This window comes from Trichosurus vulpecula, chromosome 4 (assembly GCF_011100635.1).
Source record: "Trichosurus vulpecula isolate mTriVul1 chromosome 4, mTriVul1.pri, whole genome shotgun sequence".
NCBI lineage: Eukaryota > Metazoa > Chordata > Mammalia > Diprotodontia > Phalangeridae > Trichosurus > Trichosurus vulpecula.
In genome coordinates, this window is record NC_050576.1 from 183,230,503 (window position 1) to 183,241,827 (window position 11,325).

At 48.4% G+C, this 11,325-nt stretch overlaps 1 protein-coding gene across 1 annotated transcript; it reads left to right on the forward strand.

The window, feature by feature from the left end:
- The first annotated feature begins 2,019 nt into the window (after window positions 1–2,019).
- Window positions 2,020–7,611, forward strand: LOC118846246 (keratin, type I cytoskeletal 19-like). The gene is made up of 6 exons (XM_036754565.1): window positions 2,020–2,439; window positions 5,511–5,593; window positions 5,870–6,026; window positions 6,493–6,654; window positions 6,792–6,917; window positions 7,182–7,611. Exons 1-6 carry the CDS (start codon window positions 2,020–2,022, stop codon window positions 7,437–7,439), a joined length of 1,206 nt encoding a protein of 401 aa, XP_036610460.1. The 3' UTR covers window positions 7,440–7,611.
- Window positions 7,612–11,325: the final 3,714 nt, after the last annotated feature.

An 11,325-nucleotide genomic window follows, 5' to 3' on the forward strand; every position in this document is an offset into this window, starting at 1 on the left:
ATGCACATTCCAAGAGACTCAATGACCCCTAAATTCCCCCTTCCAAACTTAGCCTTCAGTTCTTTAACTCCATTTCATTATCTCCAAGGATTATGACCTGCCTATAAAGCACCTCTCCCTTCCAGGGAACAAGACCTTTAGCCACAGGCTTCTTTCTTCCTGGAGACCTTGAACATTTAAGTAGCTTCTAAAATCAGGGCTCTGCCCTAGGTGTAGTCAATGGCAGGCTAGATACCCTTGGACCCTGGAAGGGTAGGGATCAAGGCTTCTCTATTGAAGCAGAAGGACTTGGGTAGAGTGTTGTTCTTTTGACTTTCTAGATGTCCCAGAGAAGTTGAGGGACACTTGCACAGCCACCCAGGACATTAGGGAAGACTTAGCTCACCTAGCTCTCTATCCACCTCCTGCTACCCCCCAGGACTCTCTCTGATGCAGCTGCAGCATACATGGTCTTATTTAGGGAGATGGGTAAATTGTTTCCCGTTGGTTCCTATGGGGGAATCCTCCCTTAGAGTCCCAAGACTAAGAGGAGGCTGAGAACCTGGGAACTTAGGAGCTAGTTTTAAGTGAAGATGGGAGGTGGTGGGGTGGTGGAGACAATGGGAATGGCCTCTTTGTTTTCTCATGCCAAGACTCCTTGGCCTCAGCCTTCTTGGGAAGAAGGGGCAGCTGCAACCCCCACCAGGGCCTGAAAAGGTGGTTATGGTAACTATCTGACCAGCAAATCTCTGAGTACCTTTCACTAGGGGTTTGGCTCAGGGAGAGATAAGGGAAGGAATGACTCATCCATGTTGCCAAAAGGGTTCAGCCAGCTGTAGTCTTTGTGAAAGGGCCAGCAGCCTTTGTCCAGCACCCCCCAGCTTCACTCCACAGACTGGAACCCCCAGATCCCTGCCCTAGTTCTCCTCTTCCCACCTTCACTGTCTTCTGCACACCTTCTGCGTTCTTACGAAGAAGGCTTTCTCTAGTCTAAATGGACTGGGAGTTGGCTTGGGGGGAGAGGGGAACCCAGTAAAGTGTGCCTGGGCAGGGAAACTGTTAGCTTGGGACAATTTGGGGAATGGGGGTGAGTGTGGGAGTAGGGCTAGCAGGATTTCCTTGTTATAAAGCAGTCTAATTCTGAGCTGGAACTCGAGTGGCAGTGGGATGGGGAATTTCACACATTCTGAGAAAGGCCAATGGATTTCAAATCCAACGATGGGGGATCAAATCCTAGTTCTATCATTAACTACCTCTGTGACTTTGGGCCTCCCTTTTATCATCTGTAAAAAAGCAAGAATGAACTACAGGATTTCTAAAGTCTGGGATGTTTACTCTCCCCTACCCAAGGACCAGCATGAATAGAAGGGGGATTTCCAAAACTTGAAGTGGTGGGTCTGGGGCCATGGGAGTGTTGGGAAGGGGAGCTGGGTGTTAGTGTTATTTAAAGAGGAGGGTCCTGTGGTCTGGAGGGGCTGGGAAAGAGGGTTCCCAACTGCATCACATTGGGCTGAATAAAGATTGCTCAGAGAACAGCCCAGCACCCTCCTGCAGCCAGCTCCAGGTGTAGTGCCCAGAGCAGTCCCTCATGGGCCTGGCAATGGAATAAGGTGGGGCGGCTTTGTCTCCAGGGAATAGCAGGAACTGTGTGGTTCAGGTCAGACCTCTCCCCACCCTCCCCTGCCCCTCTCCATTGTACCTTTTCTTCAGTGGGGGCAGAGAGAAAGAGGAGGCTCTGGGTATGGGGGATCTGAGAGGGGGATGGAGGGCAGATGGGAATGGGAGGGGCATGGGGGTGGTTGTTCTGGGTGTGTCTGAGCCTGGGACTGACCAATTGGGAAAGGGCCCATGTTTGCACTGTGTAGCCAGGAAATTCCCCAGGGCTCAGATATGCCTCTGGCACCACCCACAGACCCCAACAATAAAAAGAGGCAGGTGAGGTCCTCTGCACTTTCTGCTCTAAACTTCGGAGCATCCAGTTCCCCAGCAGCCTCCAGCTGCCTTCCAGAGTCCCAACCTCTATCCTATCAGGCCATCACCATGACTACCTACAGCTACCGCCAATGGTCCTCCACCTCCACCCTGGGGCTGGGGAGCAACAAAGCTGCGCCCTTTGGGAGGGGGTCGTTCCGGGCGCCCAGCATCCACGGAGGCTCTGGAGGCCAGGGCGTGTCCATGTCCCGCTTTTCCTACTCGGGCCTGAGTGGGGGCTATGGCGGCGGCAGCAGCAGTTTCAGCTTGGGCTATGGGGGAGCCGACGGGCTCCTGGCGGGCAACGAGAAAGTCACCATGCAGAACCTCAACGACCGTCTGGCCTCCTACCTGGACAAGGTGCGCGCCTTGGAGAAGGCCAACACTGACCTGGAGGTCAAGATCCGGGACTGGTACCAGAAGCAGGGCCCTGGACCCGCCCGAGACTATAGCGCCTACATGAAGACTATCGAGGACCTCCGAGATAAGGTAAGGGGTGGGGGGGGGTGGTAAGGCACTCAACTGTGCAGGGGATGGGCACTGAGGCCAGGGGACTGCCCAGCCCTGGAGTACCTGCACCTGCTGCTGCTGGCACGGGGCTGGCCAGGGAGGAAGGTGTGGTCTCTAGGGAACCTGGGGAAGGAGCTGGTGGTTAGCCACACCCAGGTACCCTGCTTCCCGGCCCCTGGAGCAACTCTGGAGAGGGAGGAGAGCCAGAGAGGGAAACTGGAGCAAAAAGCAATCTTAGAGGGCCCCCTGGCTCAAGGTAGCAAACATTTATTAAGCATCTATGATGTACAAATTGAATGGCACGGCATAGAGAGCCAGAAAAGCCTGGATGCAAGCCTGGTTTCTGACACATACTGTCTATGTGACCCTGGGAGAGTCACAACTTGGTGACCCCCATCCCTCAAGTATAAACTTCAGAGTGGGTGCTTTGTGCTGGCAGAGGGGAATCTCTCCACCATTAGTGCAGTCCTAGGCCTGTTTTCTTTTAAAGGCAAAGGAGGTTGAAAGAAAAAAGAAGACAAGTTTTCCCCTTTTTACAGACAGAAACTGGGGCCTTAAGAGGGGCAATTATTTGTTGTGGGAAGGTAGTAATGCCTTGAGGTAGGTCTCAGGTCAGCAGCTAAGGACAATCAAGGGCAAACAGTAAAAGCTTTTTCTGTCTTCAGTGTGAACTACTAGGCCCTGGGGGCCCAAAAAGTTTGAACTGGCTGTCCCATGCTCTCCAGGAGTTTACAATCTAACCCTTTTGTAGGCTGTACCTATGTGCAAAGTGAATGATTCTATGGTGATGAGGAGGACCAATAATCATAGTCCTTGCTAATCTCCCTGCGCTTCCCACCTCCTCCCTAAAGCCTAAATACCCAATGGACATTAGGATCCAGAGGATCCTAGGATTCTGAGGCTCTGATTGGAGGTTCGAGCCTCCATCCTACCACACTCTTTCCCTTCTCTCTCATCTCCATTGGAATAGGGATCATTTATTTCAATGTATTTGAATGTTCCCTAACCTAGTACCTGTGTCTGGGACACAGCAGGTGACTAATAAGTGCTTATTGATGGATTGATCATTGTTCCAAGGTGTCCCTGGTCAGAGTTGCATAGCAGTTGGGGAAAGAGTCTTGCCCATTGGGTGGGAAGGTCTCTGCCAGAGTTCTTTCCTGTGGAGTCTGGTGGTGTGCGGTGCAAGACTTACAGGGTCTTTATTATTTTATGGTATCAGTGAATAGGGAGGGGAAGAGGAAAATCTGCAGTAGCCCTGTTTCCAGACTCTTACCATGACCTCTGCTAGCCCAAGTGCCCCCTGAAGCTTCTGTGGGAAGCACTGTGTGGGATGCTCCTTTGTCTTGGAGCTGCTAAAATTGACAACAATCATGACCATTGTAGGCAGGACTTACACAGTTCTTACTTTACACTTCACAAATGTTGTCTCATTTGATCCTCACAATGACCCTGGCAGGTAGGTGCTGATAATCCTCCTCATTTTAGAGATAAGGAAAGTGAACTAAAGTGACTCGGCCAGGGTCACACACCTAGGCTGGATTTGAACTTAGGTTTCCTAACTCCAGTCCCAGTGTTGTGTTGCCTGTATCTAGTGCCTCCCCTTATTGTCCCTTTGTTGTGCTTGGCCCTGTGCTCCTCTGTTCTCTTCCTTAAAGGTCCTAGGAAAGGAAGCTGGTACCACAAGGCAGAACTCCCCATTCTTAGAACCAAAGACTGTGGAAATTAGAAAGCCCCTTGTTTCTGCCTCCTCATTTTGTATAACTGAGACCCAGAGAAAGTGAACTTATCCAAAGTCCCACAGTTAGTTAACGGCAGTTGGCCCTGAAGAAATATTGTCAGTGTTATTGAGTTACCTATATCCGGAAATTGTGGGATCTGGGGAATGAGCTCAGACCGGCTTTCTTCAAAACCCTGGGAGTGCCTCAGGACTCAGGGCATCCTGGGCAAAGGTATCTGAAACTTCTACGTGACTTCTCTGGTGATCTTGTAAGTCTTTCTCACTGGTTCCATGGGTCTTTTTGATTCCATTCTGAGGTTTCTAGAGTCCTCCCCATCCCTACTCTCAGCATCCTTGAAGGATAGAACACTTTTTGGGACTAGACCTATAATTGTATTGATCCCAGTGTGTATATTCCCAGTATGAAAACCCTGTCTACCAGTTCAGATTAGGAAGTGCCCTGAAATTGCAGGAGTTGCCTGATGGCACTGAGACTAATTTGAGAGTAAGTAATTTGCTCAGGGTCACACAGTTAGTATGCAGGGGACATGGAAATCAAACCCACATTCCTGACTCTGAGACCCGTTCTCCATTTTCTAAACCAGGCTGTCTCTTGTGAGCATTTAAAACAAGAAAGTCAAGTGTATTGAAATACTGTTCATATACACATGTGTGTATGTGTGTATATTTATGTAATATATACACATGTTATTTTGATTCTATTGGACATATATGATATGTGCACACACATATCATATATACATATGCATACATATATAAATATATACATATGCACATACATACATATATATCTGAAGTTTCTTAACGTAAGGTCTGTGAACTTTAGGATTTTTAGTATTTAATGCTATCACTCATCAGGGAGATTTTATATATATATATACACACACACACACAGATATATATATATATACACACACATATATACATATATATGTATATGTAAAGCTCATACACCTCAGGATAAGAACCCTAAATCTAGTCCACTTCCCTCATTTTACAGATGAACAAACTGAGGGAGCAGAGAGAAGTGACTTGTTTCAGAGAACAGCAAATCAGTGGCAGAATTAGGACAAACATAGCCTGATCCTTAATCCTATACTTTAACCACTGTACCACACTCTCTTCTCTACCCACTGTAGGATTTCCCCCAATGGCACACCTCTCACCTCTGACTTAATTTAGCCTGAGCCCTCTCAGCTCTGGCCCATTGGATGAGCAGTCTTGGAGCTGGCAGGGTGATTTCTCTGTGCTTGCTTTGATTGGGCTAGGCAATGCCTGCAGGCTCAATCTGTGACCATTTTCTGTCTTACAGATTCTTGGTGCCACCATCGAGAATGCAAAGATTGTTCTGCAAATTGACAATGCCCGGCTGGCTGCAGATGACTTCCGAACCAAGTGAGTGCTTCTGTTGCTCAGGGGTGGGTGCAGGGAGCCCCAAGCTGTCCAGGTGAGGGGGATACCAGGTACCTGCTGGGCTTTTCCATCCAAGGAAGCAGGGGCTGGGGAAGGTCTTCTGCTGCCCTTCATGCAAGATTATCCTTCGTGACTCCTGACCTCTATGAAAGCAGGGAGATCCTTTGCACACTGGGGTGGGTGATGTCACTTCTTGGAAACAGAGTTAACACTCTTCCCCTTCCCCTTCCCGCTTACTATACCTGTTCCCTTTGGAAGGTTTGAGACTGAGCAGGCCCTGCGTCTCAGCGTGGAGGCAGATATCAATGGCCTTCGCAGAATGCTAGACCAGTTGACCCTGTCCAGGGCTGACCTGGAGATGCAGATTGAAGGCTTGAAGGAGGAGCTGGCCTATCTCAAGAAGAACCATGAAGAGGTAAGGGCAGGCCCAGGCCAAGAGGCCTCTGAACCCTTGCCCTACACCCCATCCACTGAAATTTCTTGGCATGCTAGGTACCTAGTCTCTCTTCCCAGGGGCTGGTAATTCCTCTCAGAATACATTTTAAAAGTCCTCAGTTTTTCAAGGCCCCTTTCCTTTTATGATTATACACTCTGAACAACCCTGAGCACCATCAAGGAAAGAGATAGAGAATCATGGATGGTAGTGAATTCAGGAAGAATATATGGAAACTGAGGCTAGACAGTAGATTAGATTTACCCTGAAACACCAGTGGTATGATATAGTGGGAGAAAAGCTCTGAATCTGAAGATAGCAGATCTGAATTTGAATCCTGTTTTGTCACCTAGGAATTAGCTAGAGGGAACTTGGGGAGGCCCCAACTTCCATCTCCCCCCTGCCAAAGGCCAACCAGCTGAATGTAGTTCCATGTGTGTCTCTGCAGGAAATAAGTGCTCTGAGTGGGAAGGTGGGTGGCCAGGTTAGCGTGGAGGTGGACTCGGCACCAGGCATCGACTTGGCCAAGGTCCTGAATGACATGAGAAGCCAGTATGAGGCCCTGGTTGAGAAGAACAGGAGTGATGCTGAAGCTTGGTTCACCAGCAAGGTAAAGATGAATTTGGGGGGAAAAGGAGGGTGTTGTGTGGGAGAAGAGGTCTTGCCTTGGCAGCATTAAGGTCTGGGCTGTTTATTCCCCTGAAAGTTCTACCTCAAAAAGTCACCCCCCAGTCTTCCTCATTTCAGACAGATGAGCTGAACCGAGAAGTTGCTGTCAACAAGGAACAACTCCAGACCAGCAAGACTGAAGTTACTGACCTCCGGCGGACCCTTCAGGGGCTAGAGATCGAGCTGCAGTCTCAGCTCAGCATGGTATGTAAAGGTTTCACTCTTGGGTGATGGACACACAGCACTGACTCCTGGAAAGGATGCTTTCCAGTGATACCTAAGCCTGAGGCAGGGCTGGATTTTCTAAGCTGACCTTTCCATCACTTGCTCTTAAACCAGTAATGCTGGGGCCCCAGGCTGTGCCCATGTCTCCATGGTCACTTCTTTTGTTGGAGTTGGTATGGTGAAAGAAAACTTTCCAGCAATCCCTTCTCAATGTTCCTTCTCTCCCTTCTTCTCCCTCTTTAGAAAGCTGCTCTGGAAGGCACGCTGGCAGAAACAGAGGCCCGCTATGGGGCGCAGCTGTCCCAGATCCAGGCCCTCATCAGCAGCATTGAGGCCCAGTTGAGTGACATCCGAGCAGACACAGAGCGCCAGAACCAGGAATACCTGCTCCTCATGGATATCAAGAGTCGGCTGGAGCGGGAGATTGCTACCTACCGAAGCCTACTGGAGGGTCATGATGCCCATGACAACAGTATACCCACAACCCAGAAAGCCCTCTGAGTCGCAGGAGGCTCCTGGGCATGGAGAGTCCTGGTTACAGGGCCCTCTGAGGGGGGAGTTGAGAAAGAAGCCAGGTGAGGGCTCCCACATTGGAGGGTGTCTGAGTGGGAGAGGGTAGCACCCTGGATGTATTCCTATGTCCTCCCTAATAAAACTTGTGACATTGAGGAAATAGTGTTTGGTTTAATTTCTTTGAGGGCATAGAGATGGGCGTGGCCTTAACCCCTATTGGTATCTCCCTCTTTCAAATGTCCTTTTTTCCTTCTCTTTCTCTGTGTTTCCTCCTTCTTCCTTTTTTCCCTTCCCCCTAACCTTCTCTCTTCACTTTTCTCCTTCTCTTCTTACTTTTCTCTTCTCTCTCCTCCTGTTTTCCTCCCTCTTTTCTCCTGTCTCCCTTCTCCTTCATTCTTTTTCACCACCTTCCTTCTTTCAGGAGTGTTCACAGTCCTTGGCTTAGGAGTGATTTCTATGGAGACCTGTAAGCCAGGCAGAAGACAAGAGTGCTTTGGCCATACTGCTCGTCCCCTCCCATCAGGCTTTGGAATGTTTTCTATAGCATATTGGGACTGGTAGTGGGAGTGTTCCTGCCTTGGAGCCAGTCCCCCACTCCTGTTCCTCTCACCCAGTACCCCACATTGTTCATATGGATTTGTTTCCTGCTTTTATTTTTTATAGTCCATAAAGATCATTTGCGGGGTCTGACAAGTGCAACTCAGTTTAATAAGCATTAAGTGCAAGGCAAGGTGCTAATTGATCCTGTGAATTTATTTTGTCAGACTTGTGACTTCCTCAGTGTGAGGAGTACCCAGTGTGGAAACTCCCTTCACTGGTGTAGGTTGGAAATTTGTCCATAACGTAGCCTAAGAGAGCTCCCTCAGGCACTGAGGGGTTAAATTTTGTGCTCTTCATCTGTGCCAAAGGTTGTATTTGAACTTTACTCCAAAACAGGTTCACTTATTCATTGCACTGTTGCCTTTTATAAGCTGAGGTTGCAAAGGCAAAAATTAAAAAGAAAGAATCCAAACAACTTTCTGGCCCCAGGTATTCAACTGGGAGTATTGGCTATGGGATATAATAGGTAAAGGGAGAAGTAAATATAAGCTAATTTGAAGAGTGGTTGAATAGTACCTAGGAAAATGGGGACAGGCTTCCTGTAGAAGCTGGTACCTCAGCAGAATCTTAAAGAAAGGGATTTTCAGGGACAGAAAGGTAGAGGAAATGCATCTGGGGTATGGGGGTCAGCAGGTACAAAGGCACCTGTTGAGATGGGAGATATGAGGTGGAATGCTGAGTTCAGCCAATGAGCTTGTCCATTCCCCTGGAAGGTGGGTGCATGAAAGGAACCAATGTGAGATAAAGCTGGGAAGTGCAGGCTGGAGCCAGATTGTGAAGGGTTTTAAATGTCAGGTTGATGAGTTTGGGAGTCAACAGTGGCCTATTGAAGCTTCTTCATCAAGAGGATGACATGGTGTGATGTGTGCTTCAGGAAGATTATGTTGGCAGCTATGTGGAGGCATCAGAGGGAGAGAAAAACCAATTTGGAGAGGTGATGAGGGCTGGAACAAGTGTATTGGTTTTGTGAGTGGAGAGAACTGAAAAGATAGGCAACAGACAAGCATTTATTAAGCACCTACTCTTTGGAGGGGCACTCTGTTAAGCCCTAGGTATACCAAGAAAGACACAAATAGCTCCTTCTCTTATAAAGTATATGTTCTCATGCGTGAGGAGACATGCAAATACCTGTGTATATCAGGATATATTCTGAGTAGGTGGAAGTATCTTCGAGGAGAAGGCACTAGCAGCTGGGGCTACGGAGAGTTTTTGGATATAGAGATGACTAAGCTTGGCAGCTGATTAAGTATAGGAGTGAGGGAGAGAAAAGAAATACAATTAGGCCAACACACCAGATTAGAGGGTTAAAAAAGGTAGCCCTGGTCCCCCAGGGAACTTTGTGGTGCGTGGCCAAGCATAGACAGGCTGGAGGGCTTCGAGGGGCTTGTATACCATAGAAAAAGTTTGAAAATTTTGCCCCCATGTGTTATGGTTCTCTGGAGGTAGTGCCACAGAGATGAAAGTTTTATGGCATTAAAGACATGACCTTGTAAAATGAGAGATTAACAAGTGTCCTTTGTTCTTCCCTGCCCTTTTTGGGGGTGTGTTCTCTACCACCACCCTCTTCTGTGGGGTGTCCTGGAGAGCTGCCAACATGGGCTACCTCTAATTAAGAGTAGAGGTTTAGTTCAGCATTCGGGAAATATGCCCTGTAACTTGGCTCCCAACACACGGTATCCGGGTGGGAAGGGTTCTTCCAGATTAGGGAGAACTAGGATCTCTGCTCTTTACAAACCCCCAGTCTCCCAGCCAGTCTCTCAGCCTAGAACCCCTGGTAGGATCTAGATGCTTTCCTAACAACTGAAGGTCCCTAATCCAACCCCTCCCAGGCCCCTGGACTGAGGTCTGGGCCTAATGCCAGCTGAGGAATACAGAAATACTAGCTTCCTGATACAAAGTGCCCCTGCTGGGGCAGCATTCTGTACCCATAGTTTGTAACTATGTTTCCAAGTAACAGTATCAATTGGGGTGAATAAAAGAAGACATTTCCCCCTGTTTGGAAGGTGCAGGCTAAGTCAGAGCTGCTCTGTCTCTTTGGCCTTGGAGAGGACAATGCAGGGTGGGGAGAAAGGAAGGAGAGAGACTAAGAGAATCTCTAGCTCCCTCCTGGAGCTCTTTAGAGGCCACTCAACCAAGCAACAGATGCACTAATGAAATAATCAGAGAAACTATCTGAGATCTAGAAACTGTTGTTATCTGTCCTGTCAGAGTGTTTAGGATCCTGCTTGGGGTTTTCTATTTCTTTCTCCAGTTCATTTTACAGATGAGCAAAGTGAGGCCAAGAGGGTTCAGTGACTTGCCCAAGGTCACACAGTAAGAGTTTGAGTCTGGATTTGAACTTAGGAAGAATAGTCTTCCTGACTGCAGTTCCGGCATTCTATGCATTGTGACAGCTGAGTTCCTCTCAATCTTTTTTTCCCCCTGTGTACAGAGACAACTTCAAAGTAGGAGTCCTTCCTCTGCACTCTTTAGCCCTCTTTTTCCTGACTTGTCCTCTCTTCTCTTTCTCCACTGGTCTCTCATTCTTCCAAGATAAATTCTCAGAAAACCACCTTAGGCCTTGAGCCAGACAAGACTGTGGTGTTTAGGCTGCAACTGTTAGGTTTTTACCCATCAGTCCCTTTTCCCTGGACAACCTGGTTCTAGGCTATGACACCACAGGTACTCTCCTCTCACCCACCTGTTACCTCCAGCTATGTGTCTCCAGGGGTGTGGTTTGGGTATACCTAGAGGCAGGGTAGGGCTTTGGGAAACAGGGCTCCAGAGTGGGAGAAGTATAGCCGTGTGTGTGTGTGTGTGTGTGTGTGTGTGTGTGTGTGTGTGTGTGTGTGTTTGAGTGTGTTGACGGTAGGCCAAGATTTATTGAACTGCCCCAGATCTGTAAGACCTGAGTCAGCATTGGGAAAGCAGATTCAGAAGGTACTTGGTGACAGAAATAGAAGCCTCAGAAGCAGCAGCAGCAGCATACTAAAGACCCTTGAAGGAAGTTGTCACTGTCAGGAGGCCTGAGGTCAGGGGACCCAGTTGGCTTTAATTAGGCAGCCAGGCTCCAGAGGGTCTACCAGGCATGTCGTGTGTTTTCCATGGAGAGGGGCACCTTCTTAGGGTCTGGGACTGGAGCCTAGCCTGGGCCAAAGGAATTTTGATTGTCTTCTACTTTTAGCCTTTGGAATTGGGGGGAGGGGTTCTCCTCCAGGAATTTGCTGGTTAACTTTTAATATTCTGAGAAAAAATGTTCACAATATACTTTTAAGTTTAATTTGCAATATTAACA

Bases quoted from the DNA above. Each gene is read 5' to 3' on its own strand.
- LOC118846246 (XM_036754565.1), top strand. From the start codon at position 2,020: ATGACTACCTACAGCTACCGCCAATGGTCCTCCACCTCCACCCTGGGG. The intron at 2,440-5,510 runs GTAAGGGGTGGG...TCTGTCTTACAG, and splicing joins TCGAGGACCTCCGAGATAAG to ATTCTTGGTGCCACCATCGA. The intron at 6,027-6,492 runs GTAAGGGCAGGC...GTGTCTCTGCAG, and splicing joins TCAAGAAGAACCATGAAGAG to GAAATAAGTGCTCTGAGTGG.